Source organism: Phaethon aethereus (genome assembly GCF_964289735.1).
Source record: "Phaethon aethereus genome assembly, chromosome: 3".
In the NCBI taxonomy this organism is placed as follows: Eukaryota; Metazoa; Chordata; class Aves; order Phaethontiformes; family Phaethontidae; genus Phaethon; species Phaethon aethereus.
Window position 1 is genome coordinate 130087213 of NC_138576.1, and position 24322 is coordinate 130111534.

The 24322-nt window shown below is 43.5% G+C and overlaps 1 protein-coding gene across 1 annotated transcript in view; it reads left to right on the forward strand.

Annotated features, from left to right (window-relative positions):
* Positions 1 to 23691, forward strand: part of RIN2 (Ras and Rab interactor 2) — a gene marked incomplete at both ends in the record, with an annotated part of 50999 nt that extends 27308 nt beyond the window's left edge. Inside the window, 6 exons of the mRNA XM_081997958.1 lie at positions 2133 to 2224; positions 5301 to 6431; positions 15351 to 15656; positions 17752 to 17883; positions 20149 to 20312; positions 23374 to 23691. Coding sequence (XP_081854084.1) covers positions 2133 to 2224; positions 5301 to 6431; positions 15351 to 15656; positions 17752 to 17883; positions 20149 to 20312; positions 23374 to 23691 — 2143 coding nt within the window. The remainder of the gene's footprint in view (positions 1 to 2132; positions 2225 to 5300; positions 6432 to 15350; positions 15657 to 17751; positions 17884 to 20148; positions 20313 to 23373) is intronic.
* Between the last annotated feature and the right edge of the window lie 631 nt (positions 23692 to 24322).

Below are 24322 nucleotides of genomic sequence, written 5' to 3' on the forward strand. Positions count from 1 at the left end.
CCTAGACCCGCTTTGTGGCCTCCATTTTGCCGAGCTGTACATGCGTGTGATGAAAGATACCACATAGGTAATTGGTCAGCACTCGGATGAGAAATGAGCTGAAACTGCATTTAAAAGCAGTTTAATGACGAGAGATTCCTTATCTCGTTATGCTTTCGGTTCTGCGCACTAGCCGGGCTCTGGTGAACTCCCTCGAAGTGCCTACAGGGAGCATGCAGCAAATGTAGATTTCTTTGCGTTAGTTAATCCCGTTTCTTTCGCTGAAGGCTGCGCATGGCTTCATGTTTGCTAAAAGTAAGCCCACAAATACACGGTAGCTTGTTGCCTTGCGCATGAGTCTCATAGCTGAGAGTCTCTCTCTGCAAAGTGGCTTTAATTTCCTTAACGGTATTTCCGTCAGCGAAGCGTGACTTTAGTATCCTGATGCAGCCAGGCCTCCCATTCAGGAAGCACACACAAAACTGCATAAGCAGGCACTTCACCTGTTTGTTGTTCTGTTCCTTTTCTTGTTGCCCTTTGGGGAAGGCGAAAGCAGTGAAAAGAGTGGTGAACACAACTTGGACGTGGTGTTAAAGCTTTCCTAGTGCATCGTCTTAAATGCAACAAAAAGCTGCAAACCCATCCACAGATACCAGTAATAAATACTACGTCAGCTGCAAACCTGTCCAAAGATTTCAGTAAATGAAGCTCGTTCTTTGATTGCGGATATGCTTTTGGAAGCAGATGCTTATTTCCCCGTTCACTGAAGAAACATCCTAAGTGTTTTTGTTTGCCTAATGTTTCTTAAGTGGCAGCATCTACCCAGCATCCTTGTCCTCTTCAGGCAGCAGCCTAGGATTGCTGGAGGCGCAAGAAGAAAATGTATAGACTTCTTAGGGAAGTTGATACATGGTTATCATGAGAGAGAGAGAGAGAGAGAGAACTGTTTGGTACATAACAGCAAAACCAGGAGGAATTCCTAAATCCGGAAGGGATTTCTTGCAATAGACACGCAGTCAGTTTGTATGAGTCATCAAGTGTTACCTGTGTTTGTACTGAGTCCGTGATGATGTTCTAGACTCTAGCTTATCTGTGGGAGGATGTTGAAAGGATCTTTTCAAATACTTTTTAGCTAGTGTTTTAGCTTGGTTTGAATTTGTGTGGCATTGTGAGATCCTGTTTTTTCTGCAAGTTAACATACAATATAGAGAATATTTATGTGATAAAAGCCCACTATCTGTCTGTGCTACAACAGATGGTTGGCTTGTTCTCAGCCTTAAAAAAAAATTAAATAAATTATGTTGGCACCAGTTGTATGTAGGATTCCTGTGTTCCATTTGTTCACATTTACTCTTAATTACATAGGTAACTCTACTACAGGTTTTGCAGTTTAGCATGCACTGTTGTTTGAAGGTGTATCTGTACCAATTTGGCAGGCAAGAGGTACAGTATTGATTGATGGTAATACTCATACATGTACATATGGTTAAGTAATGTTGTCCCTTAAAATCTCTGTCTAAAAGTTTTTTACACTTTTTTACACTGGATTTGGCTTATTTTGTTCACGCATTCATGCATCTCCCTTTGCAAACAACTATTGAACTTCTAGTGTGCAGTGAAGAAAAACCGTATAGACTTTGTTAAATGAAGCATTTTCAACCTGGGACAGAGTAGTACCAAAACATCTGAGTTTAGAAGTTTTTAGGGTAGCTGCTCAAGTGCTCAAATTTTTATTCTGACAATTGGAATGCAGCTTTGAGAGCAATCAACAGCGTAGTCAGAGAATAAGAAGCTTCACTGAAGGGTTAAGGGCAGATAACACTTTTGCATCTCATTGATATGCTTGTAAAAGACCCAGGTGTAAAAGCTTCTGCTGTAGTGGGAAAAAATACTGGATGGCTCTGTGGAAATGAGCCTAAAGAGAGTCCTGGAGACTTGACTGTCATTTGCACTTCAGGCTGCTTTCCAATGTAAAGGAGCCCTGGGGCTGGTAATGTTTTCACTGTGTTGTGTGTGTAGGGCTCTCGCTACCTGACGTAGCTCAAGCAGAAAGTAAGAATCGGAGCTCAGCCACTGCCAGTGTTGAAAACAAATGCTTTTAAAACTATAGATGTTGTTGTGAAAAACATAATTGGTTTTGTCTTTGTCAACAGGGATGTCCTTCCATTCACCCTGAAGTTGCCTCATGCTGTTGCTTCAGCAAAGACAGAAGCTGAACTTGAAGAGATTGCTCAGCTCGGACTGAGTAAGTAGTTCTCGACATAGATGTCATTCACTGCGGGATTGTTGTAAGCTTGAAGAAACAGTCTGTATCAGTGGTCAGTGATGATCCAGATTTCATTTAGAAAAGCAGCTTGTCTTATTGGGAAGGCCAAACCTTGTCCTTGCCAAACTGTGACCTTGGTGCTCTTCCTTCCTTCTGTGATAATTTTGTTAGTGCTGTTTCCTTCCTTCCTTCTCCTCTCCCCTCTCTAGGCAGCCCTTGGGCAAAGCAAGTCTTACAGTCCCCAGGCAGAGGTTTGATGTAGCTTTTCCTCTGAGGGCTTATGTTGGTTCCGGGCTTACATAGCAGGCACTAGTTCGATAATTTGCTGGAGTTGACAGGAGAGTGTAGGAACTGAGGGTCACTGTTAATAAAACTTATGTTCAGATTGACATGTGATCATAGAGTGGTGATTTTTGAGATTAATGCAATAGCATATTGATAAAAGGAGGAGTGTATACACAGGATCTGCAGAATGTATCCATGCACATTGATTTGGTGAAATTTTTAAAATAACAAAAGATGATGCAAGGACATGTGCTCGCATCACTTGTCTGCTACAACCAAATACAGACTCATCGTAAAACATACCTTGAGCTTGCAGGGGACGCAAAGCCTGGTGGGATCTGAAACGCGGGCTCCACCCAGATGAACTGTTGAGCAACTCCTGTGAAGTGCTGATTGGCCTCATTTCCTTTTGCAGGAAGGGAGGGTTGACTGTCGGCAGTCTTTTTCCTGGTAGATTTTTGAATTGTCCCAATAGATTGTTGAATCATCTTTGATTTAGAAATGGATCCTCACTAAAATCAGAGTGTTAGCATGAGGCTCTTTAGAACTATTTGGTGCGACTTTTCAGCAAGGCTATGCACAGGGAAGTATTGCACTGCTTTGCATTTTGTTTTGCTGCAGTAGCAATGCAGTTCAGGGATTTGTTTTAGAGAGGAGAGGAATGACTTCTGCACTGCTTACCTACAAGTTTAGGTAATTGGATGAAAGTATGGGTTTTCATGGGAATAGAGGAAAACATGGAACTGTTGATCAGGTGAATGCTTGGATGGGGAGAGGAAAAAAAAAAGGTTTGATTGGGGTACACTGTAGTGAAGATGATGTCTGTGACACCTGGAAGCCTTAGATTAACATTAGGTGACTTTCTCCATAGGAGATAATAGTGGTGGTGTTGAGCAAGCTCTCCAGGCTAGCCACTCTGTCTTTGTCCTTAGTTAATACCTGAGAGCACCATGGCCTACTTGCTGCAGAGTTAGCCTTGCTTTTGAACAGTCTGTCTGCATTGTGTGTGTTGTTTCTTTAAGCTAATACATTTGAAAGCTGAGGAGAAGACTGGCGGATCGGTGTCTGTGTGGTTGGCGTATTTGGGATCAATTACCTACTATATGCTAGATTAAGATCACAGTTTCAGTGAGCAAAAACTAGACAACAAAGTTGAGATTCTGGTGGAGTTTTAGGTGTGCACATGCAAAAGAGCACACCAGGAAGTCAGCCCCTCAACTCTGTGGAGCCAAGAGATGCCTTAAAAACTCCCAAGGGCCTTTCCTGTTAAATGTGAGCTTTCCTTAAGCAACACTTAGGCGCAAAACACCCTGGTCTGAGCATGGAGGGTTGTAACTCGTGTCAGAGCTCTGTTATGTGGTAGGCTTAGAGGGAGAGCTGCACAAGGCAGGTCAACAGCATCTAGCCCAGCAAACCACATCAGGAAGAACCAGTGGTAAAGGGTTCAAGACTCTTGCTGACCTCTAAGGTTTCACGTGCTGAACAAAAGATTCCCTCTCTTGGTCAGTCTTGTGTTTTACCTGCAGCAGTGCTTACATCATGTGTGTTTGCAACAGCCCACGTGCCAGGCACACTGGCCAGGCTGCTGAGGGATGCAAGCAGGATGTGAAGTCATGGAGCTGGAAAAAAACAGCAGCGTTGCATGAGTATGTAGAGAAATATGTCTGTGCCTACATATGTTCTCTGGCCGTGGCCTGTCACCAGGGGCTGTTTCCTGTCTTCTGCCCTGTAGGCAAGACACAGCTGCCAGGCATGGACCCTGTTGTGGAGTGCTTGGCGTTCCTGCAGTTGGGCCCAAGTGTCGTTGCTCAACAGCCCAAAGGAGGCATCTTGACACTACAGGAAAAGGGGCCATGTCAAGATTGGCAAATTTTAGCAAAATCTCCCTCCTCTGGTATTCCTCCCTCATTTCAGTCCTATTGGTGTCCTCAAGGGCTTGTCTGGTTTCAGTCATTATACTTTCAGGAGCTGATGGGCTTTACTGTTGACTCAGTTTCACAAACATGCTGACACTTTGCTGGGACAGGTGTGGAGGCTGCAGCTGAAACTTCCTGGTTTAGCACAGCTTTTCTACACTGCTGGTGTGGGACTGCACATTCAGTGTATTTATGTGCTGATGAGTGTCTAAAACCTCAGCTAAACTGTGTCACCGTTGCAAAGGCAGGGCCGCAGGCCAGTGCTCTTAGACACGTGAGCGTTTGGTCTGCTTGGCTAAAGATATGTATGCACCCACCACAGCAAAATGTGGGCTGTCTTTTCAGGTGTAGTTTCATCTGTTCACTATCAAAAGAAATGAAATCAAAGTTTTTGTTGAGTTGCCATAAGTGGCCATCAGCTGGTGTAAATTAGCCTAACTGTTGTCTTGAACGGAGTGAGCTTATTAATACCAGCTGAGAATCTAGGCTTATTTCTCCTGAGTGAGATGCTAGTGAGCAGTTTATGTTCATTTCAGTCTCAAGTTGGCAAGAATTACTGTGTTAGTCTCCATTCCTTTTCTGGTTCTTGGTTTATTTTTAAGCTTAGTTCAGTGGGCTGATTTGAAGCTATGCATTGGTCGTGATATTTATAAATGAGTAAAAACGGCCCTAGGAGTGTAGCATGCAGTTATGTCTGCTGGTGCTTTAAGAGGTTCACTTGGAGTTTTTTTTTTTTTCCCCTTGAATTAACAAAAGCTTGTCTAGATTTCTTTGACTTGAAACTGAGCTGAATGTTCTGAAAGCTATCTGCGTGCTGTTTTGCGTTCTTACGTTAACGCAATGATGATTTTCAGACTTTTGGAGCTCCCCGGCTAACAGCAACCCCCCGGATCCTTCACCTCCCCGTAAGCCTGTGCCTTTGGACAGTGCTTGTAAAGACTCACGTCAACTCTGCCTTATAAATGGAGTGCATTCTATACGAACCAGAACGCCTTCAGAGCTGGAGTGCAGCCAGACCAACGGAGCGCTGTGTTTCATTAATCCCCTCTTCTTAAAAGTGCACAGCCAGGATGTCAGTGGAAGTCTGAAAAGGCAGAGCCCAAGAACTCAAGATGTGAATGGCACAGCGAGGCCTCGCTCCCCGCCACCCCGGCCGCCACCTCCTTCTATTAATAGCATCCTCACGAGTCCACAGCTTTCCAGGACTATAAAGCAGGCGAGCATGCCAGAAACAGTCAACCATAAGAAAGAGAGAGGCTTGGATTTGCTGCAGAATAAACCAACCCCTATTCCGCCTCCTCGGCTGAAGAAGCAGGCTGTTTGCTCAGAGGTGGAAGGTGGCTCAAAGACCACAGCAGTAATTCGACCTGGCTGCAGCTCGGTGCGTGTGCCCAAAGCTGCTGGCGTTCCAGGTGAAGGCCTGCCTGAGTCGGCTCCGGCAGCTGCCAAAAAGACAGTAGCTACCAGCTCTGAGTCACACATACCGTGGAATGGAGGCAGGCAGAGACTGAGCGACATGAGCATTTCCACCTCCTCGTCCGACTCGCTGGACTTTGATCGGAGCATGCCGCTGTTTGGCTATGAGGGGGACACGAACAGCAGCCTGGAGGATTTTGAGGGGGAAAGCGACCAAGAGAGCATGGCACCACCTTTGAAGCCCAAGAAGAAAAGAAACAGTTCTTTTGTTCTCCCCAAGATTGTGAAATCTCAGCTACGGAAAGTTAGTGGAGTTTTCAGTTCCTTCATGACCCCTGAAAAGAGGATGATTAAGAAAATTGCCGAGATGTCCCAGGACAAACGCACTTATTTTGGATGCCTAGTGCAGGACTATGTCAGCTTTCTCCAGGAAAACAAGGAGTGCCATGTCTCGAGCACTGATATGCTGCAAACGATTCGGCAGTTCATGACCCAAGTCAAGAACTATTTGTCCCAAAGCTCTGAACTTGACCCCCCAATCGAATCGCTGATTCCCGAGGACCAAATAGGTAAGAAACACTGTCCTGTGTTTTGGGGGAAGGTGAAAATGTGTAATCTGTGTTTATCATGATAGTCTTTGTGCCAGTTTGGAAAGGTGGGGTTGACTTTGCTAGCAGAGTTGGAGCCATTGAGCATCTGAGTCTTAAAACAAAACAACTCCACACCCCTTAAAGTTACCCTTAAAATAGCTGCAATGTGGACTTTTTACCTGTGATGATTACCTTTTTTTTTTTTTTTTTTACTTCTGTACTGTTGACAATATGTAATTCTTTAGTTGCTGGCACACATGTATTTTTCCCTGAATTGGGCTGAAATAGTTCTCAATGCTTGGACCAAAACTGTGCCAATTTTAACTATATGAATTGTAGCCGAAAAACTGGAATTTAGTCAAAAGCAGTGACGGTTAAGAGCAGAAAGGCATTTCACAGCAACTTACTTTTCTAATTCTTCCTAACATTCAATCCCAGCAAAGCTGCACTGTCCCTACACTTGAAGCTAAATAAAAAGATACGTGAGAGTTTTGTAAAACAGATAAACAAATGTGTGCAAGAGAGAGGAAGGGGCTGCTAATTTCAAGCTTTCTATACCTCTGTTATGTGTACATGTTTATAAATGGTTGCAGATGAGCTATATGTTTGAATACGTATTATAACAACAGAGGGAGACTTGTGTATTCAGAAAAGTGAAATAATTATCGCTGCATAAAGTCTCACTGCCTCTCTGTCTTGCTGAGTCTGAGCAGTATTTGTGAAAGAGCCTATAAGCCACATTTAGGAGGTAAACATCCCTCAGGGCAGAATATTTTCCTTGTGAGCTCACTTGAGTCCTAATTTGCTTGTTTTTCTCCTGTACCCCAGTGTCACAACAGTTGGCCCAGTGCAAAATTGGCAGACAGTTTTTTCTCTGGGACTAGAGGGTGATTTTTAGGTTGATACTTGTGTCTGTCCTTGACTGAGAGGAAGTATTCTCATGTAACCTCAACTTCATTTATAAAGTCAAGCAAAAGTAACAAGCAGCACTAAAGCAAATATCACACTACGAAGAATGTCCTTGAAATTGAGACTCTTTCAAAGACATGTAATGTTCTCACTAGAATAATAAAGAATATTATGTGGGTGTTAATGTGGAAGAAAAAAACAGCGATTTGAGCAGTGGTGCAGGTGCATTTTTGCCTGGATTTCTGCAGTGTACTGGGTATTTGACAAAGAAATAAAGATCTGGTTTGCTTGTGACTTGGTGAAAGCTTGGTTTGACTTGTACTTTTCATTGTAAGGGTGTGGTTAAATCAGGCTGCGGGTCTCTGAAGACTGGCAAAACGCTGTCTGCTTTTTAATGTTCCGGTACTTTGGAGTAGCATATGCTGTGAAATATAATAACTAAACTGCACTGGTTTTCTTCAGCGACTGAAAGTCTGGCTTTGATCATGTGATTAAATGCAATTAATTTATAAAGCAGGATAGTTTAAACAAAGGAAGAGCTTGCTTTTGAATCATCCACTGCCTGTGGCTCGAGCCTGCAAACAACCACAACAGTGGATCAGGAGCATCAGATGTTGCTGATCTAAGCAGATAACTATGTGACAGCAAGATTTAGTCATGCCTATAGAGAGCCTTTTATGGTGTAGCCCTGCCTATTATCCGCAGTTTTGCTTGACTATTTCAGTACGGAATTGCAGCCTGAATTTTAACTTTGTGAGCAGTCGCTTATCCTCTCTTGTCAGTCTACGCTTCCGTGGTGCAGGTTTTTCCTCGCGGCGTGTCAGCCTGGGGCTGGATGCGTGCTGCTGGGAAAGCACTCCTTCCTGCTGTTCATCACGTGCCGTCCCACAGCGGTGGTGAGTCGGTGCCGCAGCTCAGAGGCTCCGATCGGGCCCGGTGAGCACCGAGTTGGAGCGGGCCAGAGCGGCCGTCCCTGCCGGGCAGTCGCAGGAAGAGGCGCCGGGCGCACTTGTGTAATAGCAGCTTCACGCTGTGACCCCGACCCCACTGCTGCTGCCAGCGGGGCAGGGAGGGAGCCTGTAGCAGCAAATTTTCGTGCCTCTTTGCTCCCCGGGCCCATCCTGCCTCTGTGGAGAGGAGCTGGAGACAGTGTTTGCCGCCTCCTCCCACCCAGCAGAAGTGTCAGTGCTGGTCGCCTGTTCTGGCGAGCCAGACTTCACCTTATCCTGCTGTGGCCTCCTGGGTTTCAGTACGTGCTAGAGCAGCAACCCCCAGGCTTCATGAAGCCCTTGGTGTTTGGGACGTTCCCCTGTGTCTGTGTAATGATCTTTGTGGTAGCGTAGCTTTTGTTATAGAACTGCATCACAGACTTCCCAGACTCTTGCAAGCAAAAGACTGCTGTGGGAGATCTTTTAAGTTTCCCAGACAGGGGCCATGTCAAGCTGTTATCTTCTACCAAATCATCGGGAGCATGTGCATCAGTGTTTCTAATTATTCCTGACAGGTGCCTCCTAATCTTAGCACTGAGGCGGTTAACCCTGCCGGAAAGAATGGGATTTCCAGCCTTGGGACAGAACCGAGACTAAGGCACATGGCTTTTTATTGTTTAAGGACAAATGCAAAGTTTGGTTTTTTTAAGGCGTCCACACCTGAATATGTATCCACAGAATAAAGACCTGGACCGGTCAGAGGAGACCCTGGTAGTCCACATGTGCTTGAATGGCAAATGTTTGGGCATTTTTGTTTGTGTTTCTTCTTTTCCTGGCTGTGAACAGAGAGGAGCCAAGCCGATGGTCATCAGTTCGCCAGGTGATCACCGGGTGGGATCTAACAGCCGAAAAACTTCAGTCTGAATGCCCAAATCTGGGCCTAGCCCAAGAAATGACTGGTTTAAGTAATTTGGCAATAAGATCGTGTGGGAAGGTGCCTACACAATACTGCCCATTATTTGTTTTGGTATTTCTAATCTGTAACAGATTTTAAAATGTTGAAAGTTAAAAGAGGCTTGGAGAGAAGGTGTTGGCCCCTTACTGGCAGGACATGTCGCAGGGACTCGGGTCTGTACGGAGGAGTCACGGGCAGGTGGGGCTGGAGGCTGTACGGAGGACCGTGTCCCATTCCCCATGGGAGCCGGTGTGCCAGCTGCTCTGAGGGAGGCTCCTCTGAGCAGTGCTTTTACCTTTGTATTCCTTGTGCTGAGAGGCAATGTTTTACTTCTGTTCTTACGAGATTTTATCATGATAGCTTTAGGGCTGTTTCCCACTTAGAAACATACTTTTAAACCTGGTCTCCATAGGACTGGTGATGCCCTTCTCCCACCCCCGCCATGATGCCACATGTGGGGTTTTTTTCTATGTGAACTCTCTGCTTTATCATCCAAATTCTTAATGAAAATACTAGATAGACTAAAGCCCAGGGTTGACCCCCATGATACCTCTTTTGAAATAGCTGTCTTGTTTGACAGTCAGCCATTGATAATTGGGCTCTCAGTGCAGTATTTTATGCACCCGTTCAGGTACCCATCTTACAGTAATTACAGCAAGACAGTCTTTCCCTTGGTTCCTTATAGGAAAGTTATGGAGTAGGGTTATGGGTCTTAAAGGTTAAGATACAGCCCACCCCCTGCTCCTATCTTCTTCACTGATCCAATTATTCTCTTAAAGGGATTAGAATGGTATGCCATTATTTCTTCTTGAAAAACTCATGTTGGCTGTTTTTTAGCACTGTGTTACTTTTTAGGTGCTTGTACATTTGTTTTGGCGTCCCGCCACCCTACCCTGTTGTTCATCCTAGTATCTTTTTATGTTGAGTTGAGGCTGACCGACGTGTCCCCCAGCGTTCCCCCTTTCACTACGGGAGCAGGGGGATAGGGCAAGTAAGAAGCAGTGCTGAAAGCGCTGAGCAGAGAATTTGGTTCTCCCTTTCCCAACCATCCAAAGCTTTGATTTGCTTTGTGACTTAGTCCCTGTTCCTTTATTACTATTTCTGTAAGAGAAGACACGTGTTTACCACACAGCCATAGTGTGAGTTTTAATTAACCCACAGCTGATTAAAGCAAAACAAACCTAGCACAGGTAGTTCGGTGATTCATTGGTGTGTTTTATGTAGGTAAAATGCAAGGAGGTTTACCCTACAGACCTTTCTTCCTTCATCGTTCAACTGCTGCCATCACTGTTTATCCGTCGCCCACCTCAGTCCTACCTCTTTCTTTTGGGGTTGTGCAGATTATCAAGGAATGTGGGTTGTGTGAGGTCTTGCTTTAAAGTCTTCCTCCTTTGGAGGAGATGCCCTTGTCTGCACCATGGACTAGGCCTGTGTCACTGCAGACATCCAGCAAGAACTGGTCACTTGTCATCCTGACATGAGTTGTCTTAAAATAGATCCGTATCAGTCATGCCAGTCTGTGAACATGGAAGATAATAGGAAAATGGAAACAAAGCAAACGCAGTGCAGTCAGGTGTCCTGCACGTACAAGCCGTGGTGTTCAAAAGCAACCTTCTGCTTTCAGCCTCCCAGGCAACATTACCTGTGCAGGACTGTGCCTTTTTGTGACGGCTCCCAGGCTCGCTCAGTCTTTTACTGAGCCCTTCTTTCAGTGATGAATGGTTTGGCCATTGTAGATGATGAACAGGGCTTGTGTGTAAATCCAGGGACTGGAATCTCAACAGGTAATCTCCGTGGAGCAACAGCAGTTGGTAACAGGTAAACCGACAGCCTGGAAGAGGTGAAAGCGTGCCTGCAATTGCAGGCAGCGAGGGCTGTAAAGAGGCTGTGTGAGGACAGTTGTGATGACTAATGTGTTGTCCTCTCTAGATGCAGACTTGCGTGGTTTGCAGCAAAACAAAATAGCATGTCAGCACAGGATACAGATGTGTTTCCACAAGTCACAACGAAACTAGCTGGCTGGCCTTCACAATTCATTTATCAAAGCATTTCCAGTTCCCATTTTGAGGCTAGAGGCTAATTATAGGTATCATTTTAGGAACGCTACATGGTGCTCAGCTCAAATGATAGTCAATTTAAAAAAAAAATCTGAAGAGTGTCTGTTTTGGTTTTGGAATATTAAGCATCCCAGAAAGATATTTGAAAACACTTTGTATGGTGAAGTAAACAGAGAATTTTTGTTGCCAATTTGGATCCGAGAAATATACAGAGATGTTAACGCAGAGGATCAGTCCTCAGTCCACAACTTAGATGCTGATTTGCCTGGGAGACCCTCCTATGCTTTTTCTATGGCCATTAGAAGTTAAACAGTGAAAGCTCCTGCTGGCTGGGAATTGTTTTGTGGGATCAAATCCAGAAAGACCTTTCTCTGAAAGGGGCCAGTAACAGCAGATCAGAAGACAGGGTAAATAGCTGGATGGTCTGATCCCAAACATGCTTACAGGTGTCTTGTGACACTGAATATCGGCCTAAGACCCAGCTCACAAGAAATGCTGTCCTTCCAGGCTTTAATAAGAATATAAATATTTATAGGTTTTATATTTATTAGGATATATATGGGTGGTGTTATTGATGGTTAAAAAGTCTAGTCCTTATCAATCTTCCTATGCTATTGGCCTCCTCAGCTTGCTAGAATTTGCCACTTTTTAATTTGAGGGCAGAACTCTGTGGTTCTTATGTCTGTGCTAAGAATTCATAAGGGAGAAGAAAAAGTGTTATGTAGTTTTGTGGTGGTTTTTTGGTGGTTTTGTTTTGTGCTTTTAAAACAACAACAACAAATTTTGGAGACACTGTCATATCTTGGTCGCTTCCTTGTTTGCTGGCTAATTGCGTGCAAACATGCTGTATTAAAATGACAGTTTCTCTGGGTCTACCCTTACGAAGTCGAGGCAGTTAGTATCTCTTTGGAATCACAGCTATATGTCCTTTATTTAATTTGTCTCCTTTTACCTGTAATGCAGTCACTGAACAACACTGAAGGATGCTTTACTAAATATCCCATCCTATTTTTATTTACCTGATTGCATTAACAGCACAGAAACCATTAGGAATGGCCTTCAGCAAGAAATACTTGTCTGTGCGGAGCTTTGAGCACAGCCACCTGAGTTATCTGCTCTCTTCCTCTGTGCTGCTTCAAATCGATTTAAGTTCCCAGAGAAGTTGTGGCATGTGATCGAATAAATTTGGAAGCAGTTTCCAGGCGCTGCTTTCGGAGCCCGTGACCAACGGCAGATAGGAAAGAAAGCCTCCTCGCTGTCTTGCACAGCCGTAAAAACCTGCACAATTCGTCTGTATGGGAAGCTGTAGGAGTGGCACTTGCTTATTAAGGGTTGAGGGCAGAAGACTTAAGGCTTCCCCTTCTCGCCTGGCCCCAACCGAGGACTGGGGCTCCGTGGAGGAATTTTCCCTCCCAGCAGCATCCAGTTCCTGTAGCCTCTGAGCAGGGACCCCGTCTGCAGCTCCCTCTATACTGATGCTGCGGGCAGCAGCTGAACCAGCTCCAGCCTGGAGCCTATAGGGATGAGTCACAGAAGCATATTGAGTTTTCCCATCTCCCATCCCAGCCTAGGTGCTCCCTCAGTATCTGACCAAGGGCTCTGAGGATCCATGCTGAACTCTTTACAATTTATTGAGCCTCCTGTGACCAAATGTGGTGGTGACCTCCCTTTAATTGAGATGAAAGATGGTGACGCTAACTATGTGCAGAACTTCTAGTGGAAGCCTGTGGGAGTTAAAATTTCATGGGGAAAGAGAGTTGTCTCACTTAACATAATGTTTGGCAGCACCTACTGCTTTAATTTTGACTTAAACAAGACCAAACAGTCAGAATTCAAACTGCAGAGGTGTTCTGCTTACAAGCAATGCAGCTGGTGTGTTTGCCATTTAAAAAACCGAACAGGCAGTAGAAATGAAAGCAGCAAGCTGAATTGTCAAAAAAAAAAAAAAAAAATCAGTGAAGCTAGCAAGGAGCTAAGTTGTACCCTTTAGAAACTTAGTTAGCTAACATACCTGTGGGTGAGAGTTGTGCATTTTTCTTGGTGAAGAAATATTTCTGCCCCACGAGCCCTGAGGACAGCCCTGATGGCAGGGAGAGGCAGTTTCTGCCACTGCGCAGAAGGGCGATGCTTCTGCTTTCCTCACTGAGTTTGGTAGTGCTGTCGGTGGTAATTGTGTGGCTTTGCTAAATACAAAAGATACGGATCAGTCATTTGAAATGTTGCCACGTGTTATGTATAATTGGTGGCTCTGGTCCGGTGGGAAGCTGGATCCACCCTTCATGCTGTGTGACAGGCCATCAAGAACACATGTCGGACTGGTTATGCCTTGACTGGTGGCCACGGGGAAATCTAGAAAATCAGAGGGCAAATGCTGCTCCTCATGTTCACTCTTTCTCCCTTCCAGCAGCTTTCATAGTCTCCGTTGTGAGAGAGAGCCCAGATGGATTTAAAGCATCTGGGAATGAAGCAGACACGGCTTTGCCAGCTCTGTCAGGGTCTGGAGGGGAAAATAGCAAGAGAAGCTACAGGAGCCCCTTCAGAATTGGGGTGGGGAGGTGGGAGCTCCCAATAGTTGGATATTTGGGAATTGCATGCGAGACAAACACAGAATAAATGCTACAATATGAAGCGAAGGCACCATAAGAGGAGTGTGTGAAGGGTGTGTTTGTATGGAAAAGAGAGGTATGAAGACCCAAAAATGGCTGAACACAAGGATAGAATAAATGAAGGCATAAAGCAAAAGCAAGAAAACAGGAGGATGTAATGCTTGTTTGTAGGGTGTGTATAAATCCTAAGTCTCAGAAATTGTCTGCAATTAAAAAAAAGAGGGGGGGGGGAGAAAGAGACTGTGGTCTAAGAAAAACACGTAAGAACAGGCAAAGAACCTGGAAAGGGCATGAGGCGTAATGAAACTTCAATGAGTCACCACTACGAGCAGGAATGTCCACTGCTAGCTTGTGCAACTGTGTGACCTAGTAGTGATACAGTCTCTCCTCTTTCTGCTCTTGGTCCCTGTGTTCCCCTAGTACATCTGCCTACTCTAGGTTCTGGTCCTGCCCCACTGTCAGGGTGTTGGTGCAGTGGCCAGGCTGAAGGGTCCCCAGTTTATTTTGTGCTTGTGGGAGTTCGCTATGGTACAAGTAATTGATGTAAGCTTATTACTAATGTAAGCTATGTTGCCATAGGGATGCTGAGTGGGAGAGGAAGTTAGCTAATAAAGTAAAGGTTTGCAGGGGAAATGTTTTGCAAAGAGCTTTCTCTGTTGTAGTCCATACTTTGAAAATGGAGAATGACTCCTGAAGGAAAAACTTGAGTAGAACAAGAATAAAAAAACCCCTGAAGTTAGTGGTTACTATGCCACATGCGTGCTATTGCCAAACAAAGAACTTCAAACTTGATGACAAAGCTGTATATACGCTTGCGTGATGAAATCTGAAGCTGGACAAACACAGCTTGGTTTTCATTTATAGTTTAAAGCCTGTAATCTGTCCAACTTCATAAAGATCTTGACAAAGTTGAGCCAAGTTTCAGGAGACCTTGGTTGAGTTATAGTTTCTGATGGAAACTATGCAAAAAGAACAGGCTTTCATGCCAAAGCAGACAAAAGTTATGGTTTTGACTAAGTTTTACTTTACTTTGAGCTTAGACTTTAACTCCCAAACTTAAAATAAAACTCAGACACTTCTGGCCAACAAAAGAAAGTTAACTGGAGGCACAGGTAGGGGTTGGGGGGCGGGGGGGAGGGGAGGAGTGTTTTTGTGGGGTTTCTTTTGCTTTTTTTCCTTTTGTTTTTTTTTTTATGACAGTCTGTAGTCTGTCTTTGTGGGTTTTATTTTTATTTACCACATTGCCATAACTGACAATGGAGTACAGATTCTGCTCTGCATTTTGTTTTCTTGTTAACAAACATCTGGAAACTCAGCTTGTATAATGAATAGGCCTTAGCAAGTAGGTTTTGCTCTAGAGTGTCTCTTTTGGGAATGGTTATATTAATACTGGCTCTGCACTAGAGGAGGAAGTCAGCTGGACTTGTGTTTTCCCGTTGCAGATGTTGTCCTGGAGAAGGCCATGCATAAGTGCATTCTGAAGCCGTTGAAGGGCCACATCGAAGCGATGTTGAAAGAATTTCATACCGCAGATGGTTCTTGGAAACAGCTAAAGGAAAACTTGCAGCTGGTGCGGCAGAGGACTCCTCAAGAACTGGGCGTGTTTGTTCCAACACCAGACTTTGTGGACGTTGAAAAGATTAAAGTCAAGTTCATGACCATGCAGAAAATGTATTCACCTGAAAAGAAAGTCATGCTGCTGCTGAGAGTTTGCAAATTGATATACACTGTTATGGAGAATAACTCAGGTATGGTGCTTCTCGTGGTTCAAATTCACTGATATTCCAAACCTGGGGTTGTCTTTCGGTGGAGGAAAGAGAGCACCTCATTCTGCAGATATGTCTCTTTCTCCTGGAGCTCTCGTAGCATCTCCTTGCCCTTTTGAGAGGGATTCTTCCTCTCCGCTTCTTTCCTGGTATCTTAGATGCATCTGGCAGCACATCTTAAAATTCAGTGTGAGGCAGAGTTACGAAGCAGCTTAAATTGCACAGCTTTGCTTAACTGTAGGCTTTTGAACTTGGCTGTCAGACAGGCTGTCCTGTGAGCCTTGAATTTGACACTGGTTCTAAATGAGTATTTTTCTGGAAATGGTAATAGAGGTAACGCCCTGTATTTAGCTATAGTAGCTCAATAGCATGTTTGCAGTATGACAGCTACAAGGGCTCTGTGTTAATGGGTGGAGGAAAGCAGCCTCTGATGCAGTATTTTTGGCTTGCTGTGCCTCTGAATGTTCTCATTCAGAGAACAGTCTTTTGTGTTTTTGGAACAGAAATAACATCTGTTTCTACATTGTAGCAAGAGTCCAGAAGTGACCTTGAAACCTAGATAATGAAATGGAACTACAGTGCAGTAAGATCTGCTGAGTAGTCAGTGGCACAATTAAAACAATGTGCTGGATGGCATGAATTCATAGGTGCAACTCTGTGGTGCGACGCTGCTGTGGTAGGTCACGAGCTAAGGCGAAGCAATGCTGGTGGTAGTGGGAGATTTTTCCCCCATAAGTATAAGCTGCTGCAGGTGGCTGGCAGTGTTCTTTCTAAGTAAGTGTTGAATGTGCAGCTGAGTCCGGTGCTGATCAAGACACCTACTTTCTTTTGAGATTTGAGATGAATGGTGAGAGCTTGTGGCTGCTGAAGACCCCTGGGCATTTTTGCAAGATACTGGCTCTTATTCCTTATTATGTAAGGTGGGCAGGAACTCAGACCTAAATCTGTGCAAAAGCCTCATTTTAAAAAGGGTATAGGAGTCTTGGCCTGAAGTGCCATAGATTCTTTTCTTCATGCTGTGTTATCACGTTGAGTAGGATATTTCCAACATGCAGAAGAAAAATATCGGGAGGCTGCTGCTGATTAACTGCTGCACTGAGGGGCTTGGGCTAAGATGTGGCAAATGCTCCTTGGGTTGTCTTGTTTTGTCATGTGAAGTTTGTAAAACATGGCATTGAGCCAGCAGCTGCTGAATAACTGCTTTGTCATGTACTCTTGGTCGGATAATAGTGTAATACCTGGAGGAGTATGCCTTAGTTGGCATGCCTTCGATCATCTGGAGTTTCACCAAAGTTTAAGCTGGCTCCTGCTCTTGGTGATTTTAAGCAACCGTCACGTTAGTTCTGCAATGAACACAGTTTGGCCAGACCCAGAGATTTGGCCCCATAGTATTTTCTAAATGGAAAGTTTAAATGCAATAAAAATGATAGGAGCACAAACAGACCTAGCTAGGCACAGCATAGTTGCTGTGTGTTAGCTGCGTGCTGCTGTTGCCAGTGGTGCTTGACTGGCTAGTTGGGAATGATATGAGGCATTGCTCACTGGTGTGTTTCACTGTGCTCTGTCGAGCAAATGAGCGGAGTTTTCCTGTCAGATGTAATAAGCTTTTATATTCAGGCTTTTCTGCTGGGGTTCGGATTCGGAAACTGTATTTGTGACTGGATCCTCCCAGAGTGTGGCTGTTGTCCCTGCATGTATAAAGAAAATGCCTATTCATCATCTCTTAGCCACTGATAGAAGTGCAGGTGGAGGTCAGGCCAGACTGGCATGGCAGCCATTTGTGAGTTGACCAGTTGAGCTGATGCTAAAGTGAGTCCAGTCTTTAAATTCTCTTGCATGCCTCAAGGCGTGCATCACCAGATTTGTGCTTGTTAGAAGTACAGGATGAAGCTGGTGTTGGTCTCCTGTCCAGTGAGCGTCAGGTGATGTTCTCTTTACCACACATTGGTAACAGGAGGCTCTAGAGTAATACAAACATACTGGTCAGTGAAGGCAGTGGAAGAATGCTTTCCGTTCAAACCCTGAAACTGGTAAGAGGCTGTGGTTTGTCTATCGCTGTCTGTTCCCTTCAACCCAGGGAGGCTGTACGGAGCTGACGACTTCTTGCCTGTCTTGACATATGTACTAGCCCAGTGTGATATGCTGGAGCTGGATACCGAAATTGAATACATGATGGAATTGCTGGATCCATCTTTGCTGCATGGAGAAGGTAATGTATTTATTTATTTTTATTAGAATTTAGTAGAGGACTAGGGAAAGGGGATTCCTCATAGCGCAGTTGCTGTTAACCTTGTTGGAGTAGAAATCCTTTCAAGGGGAGTCCTAAAGTCGGTGATGTCAGTAGTGTAACAAGAGAATCTCCTAGTTGCTTTCACCTTAAACTAAGAGAAAGCTGGTTAGCTTGCAGCATACGTGCCTGGGTGACCTGGGAATCTACTGATGTATACTCCCTTGTGAAGGAATATGTTGTCTTCAGCCAAGAAGGGGGAGGCATCAAGACTTAGCAAGCAAACACATGAGCTGTGCAGTTGTCAAATGTAGTTGTCTGTTCCTGAAGATACCCTGAGAGTATTTATAAGGCCACAGCATTCAGTTAAACTGAGACACACGAAATGGGACGCGAGTTAGGTGCTTTGTAAAAACTTTTGGGGGAATTCTCTGCCAGGGAAGTGCTTTTGACAGTATTGCCCCCCTTAATGATCTTTGCTTCTTCCCAATATTTGCTTTTCACAAAGTATTTTTATGAGCCCTAGGAATATGTTTCTTAAGGCGCTCTTGAATGATGGCTGAAGTCTGCTAAAGGCAATGAAATCTTCCCTCCTTTCTGTTTTAATGGTGGTGTTTTTACAAAGAGGTGTTCTGCCAGCCCTTGGTAGGCCCCAGAACCTACCAGTGTATGAGGAGGTTTAAAGGTTCTTGTGACCAAGCTCAGCTGTGAGTTTAAGCATATGCGCATGTTTCCTGTTCCTGCTGTCTCTTGGCTTGGTGAAATTACCGTATCCTCTTACATGCTGGTATGCATGAGAGAACCGTACCAGGATTCCTCCGATTTGGCACTAGACTGTTCCCTGCTCTGTGTACAGAGCATCCTCTAGTGCATTGTTCAGGCATTTTAGCACAGAAAATACTTGAGATGTGAAGCTGGAGATTGTTAACGTGCTTGAAAGGCAGAAACATTTACTGAACTATTAAGTCATGGTTTTAATGCAGCAAAGGTAGTGCATCCATTAGCTGCCTCTGGCACCAACTGAACTCTACTGTGCAGGAAAAATTGTTTAGTGCTTTGGGGTTGTGCAGTTCAAATGTAATGTATTGTCCACTTTGTCTCATGGGCCTTGCATGTGTTTCATGTACTAAACTTGTTGCAAAGCTAAAGGCCAAGAGGATGCTATCAGTAATACAGAAAATACTACTGTGAGTATAGAATGTGTCTTTGAATGACTCCATGAATAGACTGTGCTGTCTCTGTATTGGACACTCCCACTCAAATAGTTTACTTAAAATAAAAAAACGACCACCAAAAATCAGAGAAAGAGAGGAAAACAAGAGAAATAAATAGTAGTGTCTCTTTTGTTTCGCCTGTTATTGAGGACTGTTACCTCCTGTTGAGAATTCTTTTCCTTTGTGACCCGCAGCTTCTGTTGTACATTGGCAGCTCCATCTTGACTTGAATTTGTTCTCCGCTCATGTAATAAGGGTGAAGTACGGAGGACTGTACACATCACCTCCTGAAATAGTCAGACATTATGGGAAGTGCTAAAAAGGTGATAAACAGTCTTCCTTTTAAAAACAAAAGTAGACTCTTTGGGATGCTTCCAGGGTACAAATCACACACTTGGTCGTTGCTTTATTGCCACTAAGGATGGTTGCTTTTAATTTCCTGAACAGTGGTAGATTGTCTTTTACTTAGCTGTTTAAACACCTATGTTTAGTTCATCCACACTTGAAGGTCCCAAAGACAAAAAAAATCACTCTTTGGAAATTGCTTAGAAGAAAGCTCATCTTCCAGCTTTGTAAAAACATGCAGGAGTAAAGGGGTGACACCAGTCATTTAAGTAACCAACTATCCCCAGCACTAGTAGATCCAGAGTTAGATACTATTGCACCACTTGATAATATGAAGTGCAGGCAACCGCTGCATGTCTCTTAGCGGCTGAGAATATGCCATCCAATATTTTGCAGGCCGGAGAGCTGTTTTAGTTGTTTTGTATTTATGCATAAATATATTTTTATATAATATATATTTATATTTACATAAATGTGTTGTGATATATTTTAAATATATTTATGTATGTAATTTATGTATAAATATTTTGGCAATAAAGTATAGGGACTTTCATATATGTCTGTGTGTGTATATGTATGTATATAGAGAGAGAAAAAAAATGTGTTTGTACTTCTGACTGTGACCAGTCAGAACTAGCGTTGTGTTTGTGACTGCTCTGAGAAGTTCTTCCCTTGCTGTCCTTCACAGGAGGCTATTACTTGACAAGCGCTTACGGAGCACTTTCACTGATCAAGAACTTCCAGGAAGAACAAGCTGCCCGACTGCTAAGTTCAGAAGCCAGAGATACGCTGCGGCAATGGCACAAGAGGAGGACAACTAACAGGACGATACCTTCAGTTGATGATTTTCAGGTAGAGCTTAGGGCTGAAGGAGAAAAAACAGGGATGATTGTTTTGTTGGAAATCCCCATTTGAGAGGTATGAGTCATAACAATTCCCTTGGGGGCACAAGGTAAGTGGAGTGAAGCAGTGCTGAGAATATGGCTGGCAAATTTACTTTGGTTTTGAAGTCTTTGCACTGCATAAGTTTGATGATGGTCTAAAGAAAACACTAAATAATGGAGCTTTCCCACCCTCCCTTTTATTTAAGTCATGCAGAGTGAGGACATACTGAATTATATCTTAGATTCAGCTTCTTTGTGTGCTTTACTGTTAAGAAGAACAAATCCAGATTTCCAGTGGTATAAATCAGCACAGCTCCCCAGTAGCTAATGGTGGCATACAGGTAATAGAGAGGAGAGATGGGAGAAAAGCTTGTCTACAGTTTTAAAGTTTAAGCAAGGAGTTCTATACAATGGGTGTCTTCATGTTTGTTTGTGTTTTTTCCCTCCCCTCCATTTCTTACTGCTCTTTCAGAGTAGGGCAGTAACTTCAACTGAAGAATAATAAAAGTTGGGATTACTTCATCTTTTAAAACCAGGCCTGCATGTCTTTCATATAGTATGCTGTTGACTGTCTGTTCAGATGCATCAGTTGGTGGACTGAAGCAAGGAGGATGTTGGAATCAAGAAGAAAGGATTCACTCCTTTGTCTTCAGTTGTTTACAGTTCATACCACAGTGCAAAGTTGCCAGAGAGGCTAATGACAACCATCAATTAGTTATGATGTAGTTAAGAGCTTGGGAAATGAAGGCGCAGGGTCATCGGGAGATGAAACCTTTCAGTTGAGGCTCCTTCTTCTCTACTAATGTCCATGCAAATGACTGCAGCACAACACAGAACAGGAGGGAGTTGGGAAAAGAAGCAGTCTTTCACAGTTTGCCTCTCAGGAGGAGGAGAACCCATTAACAGAAATTCCAAACTATGGCCAGTGCATAAAGCTGGTCCATCTTACGGGGATCCATTTTATATTCTGTATTTGGGTGTCAGATTCAAGCAGTTTGAGTCTCTGTTCTTTCTAGCAAAACACTACACTGTCCATAGGAAAATTCATCGCCTTGGATTTCTGCTGGATGACAAATGACAGGAGATTCTTTCAGCAGGATCTTGTATTCCGTTTCAACTTCTCTTCCTCAGCAAATGAACTTCAGCCAAGCTAATCGTACAGCTGGATACCATGCTGGATGTGGGAAGATGCAGGAGGGCAGAGGAAGAGCTGGCACCGAATGTGTCCAGTGCTTCTCCTTCTGTTGTCTCTGTCAAAAGAGAGCCTTGAATCAGCAACATCGTATCACCCAGTCTACCCTTGGCACAAATACATGCATTTTCCTGCTGGCTCAGAATGACAGTTTTCAGTCTCCTCTCTCCATGTCCTGCAGTCCTGAAATTAAGCACCTTCCCTACAACCCACTTGTAACACAACTTTAGCTCAAATCATCTTTGCTACATTGAACCAGGATGCGATCGCTATATTTCTGCCATGCAGCCTCTCACAGCCTTACCAGCTTTTGGGCCCTGGAAGGCCTTCACCCTCCTTCTCTCAAAAGGATGGAAAAGCAAAAAATCCCATATTTTTATGATGATTAAATAACAACTTTCTGATACTGTATAAATAATTTTGATACTTAATATATTACAGACTTCAGCCTCTCCTTGAAGCAATCCTGTCTGTCTAAAAGCACATGCATTTAAAAACAGGTCTTCTCTGTGTTAACTACATTAGAAATTAACACTGTAGTGTGTTTTGCCTTATCTAGGCCAATTTTTTTTTTTATAATTTCTTCATGGTGGGTAATAAAAATGGATTGGTTCTATTCAGTCAGGTTCAGTCCCAATGGTTTAAATACTGTTGCAAAGCTTCAGTGTTTCAGTCTGCAAGCTATTAAAAAATACTTTATTGAACACAAGAGTGCTCTTTGGAACTTGTGCACACGTTCTGCTCAGTCTTAGCTTTTAACAGCTTGTTTTTATGAAATGTAAGTTTTTACCATTGCAATTTAGCATGCTTAACTTACTCAGCATACAAACATAGGTACCAGCCCAGTCAAACAGGTCTTTCTCACTGTCATTTTTTCTACCTCCTTTTATTTTACTGCTTTTTAGTATTTAGTTGCAGTTAGTTTCTTTTTTTAAAAAAGCACGTGACAGTAGGCTGCTTTGTTCATGTGTCCAGAAGTTTTATTGTGTAGTTTTTTCCCAATTGTTGCTTTTTATTTTACTTTTTTAATTATTTTTGAAAGGTAGAACTGCACTTCCTTATAGGGCATATTTAGAATTTATCCATGTTATCGGAGTTGTGGGTATGTGTCTATTTCAACAGAGAAAAAAGATGCAGCTTTTGCCTCAAGATCATAGGGATTTACTCTGTTGTAGAGTAAATTTTCTTTCTGCAGGCCTCTAAGCCTTACTTAAAAAAAGAAAATGCTGTCACATGAAACTTGGTTACGTTGGGCTCGGACGCCAAACTGCAACCAGTTAACACGATGAAAATGTCCTACGTGAGGATGGATTACCTTTTGCATGCTGCAGTGTAACTTGTGGATCGACACCCTTGCGTGCCACTGGCATAGGCTTTTTTTTTTCTTTCTCCTTCTGACTGACGTATCGGGTGAAGCTTCTGCTCTCTGGTAGTGACCCAGCAGGGGGGCATCATCCCTTGGGTGTGCTGCCTCTGATGTTTATTTTGCTTCGCAGCATTTTGTTTCCTAGTAAGGCCAAACATCAAGTCCTCTTAAAACCGGTGGTGTTCTCCATGTGGCTTTAAGGCTGTATCTGTTCACTCTTAATTGCTGGGTTAGAATGTAAGCCAAGGAAAGGAGGACGTTGGCTTACGAATTTCTGTCATGCTCACCGCAGGCTTGCTGTGGTTTTACCGCTGACATCGCCGTTCACAAGGTGGCTGTAGTGCAGGGGAGTCGCCGGTGTGTTTCACAACCGGAACACGGAGAGCCTTGCTGTTTGCTGCTGACTCTTCAGTTCTCAGAGGATGAGTTTTGGTTGTGCGAGTTTCTGATGTCTGTTTTCTCATTCTACAGAACTACCTTCGTGTTGCGTTCCAGGAAGTTAACAGTGGATGTACAGGCAAGACCTTACTAGTGAGACCATATATCACTACCGAAGATGTATGTCAGCTTTGTGCTGAAAAGTTTAAAGTGGACAATCCAGACGAATATAGCCTGTTTCTTTTTGTTGATGACACGTGGCAGCAACTGACGGAGGATACCTACCCTCAGAAAATTAAGGCAGAGTTGCACAGCCGTCCGCAACCCCAGGTCTTTCACTTTGTCTACAAGCGCATTAACAGTGATCCATACGGTGCCATTTTTCAAAACAACGATGACTCGGCTTCTTAAAACCAGCAACTCATCATTTAATTTCTGTTATTTTTTAACTGTTGAAAGCATCTTTGTTGGCTGCCTTCCTTAGGAGCTAATACAGGTCTTAAACCATAAATGCCTAGTAAAACACATGCAGACACTTCTAGCATTGCTTGCAAAAACCCATGTAAACCATGCAAATGGCCAGTTATGCGGAATATTCCACCAGTGTGTTTGAGTAAACGGCCCATGAGGCTGAATTTCTTGTACCACAGACTCTTTTGAAGCATATTATACTGAGGCCCTCTGCAGGTCTCTTGCTGTAGCGTGCAAAAATTTATTTTCTTACACTCATCCTTTAAACAAATGTTCTGATTTAAATACATGTACACTAGACAAGTATTTCAGTAAACTGGCTGGTATGAGCTCAGTTTCACCAGCATAAATTTGACAAGACTGTCCGATGCAGGGCATCAGTTAACTCATAATTACCTGGATGATTGCATCCTTTCATAATTTTTTTTAATTACAGAAGATCGCCATGGTTTTATATATATATATATATATATATCATAGAAATTTTATAGCAGTTGCAGGTAAACTGTCAGGGTTGGGTTTTGAAATATTTTTTTTAACTATAAAGTATTCTATAATTATGCATGTGATT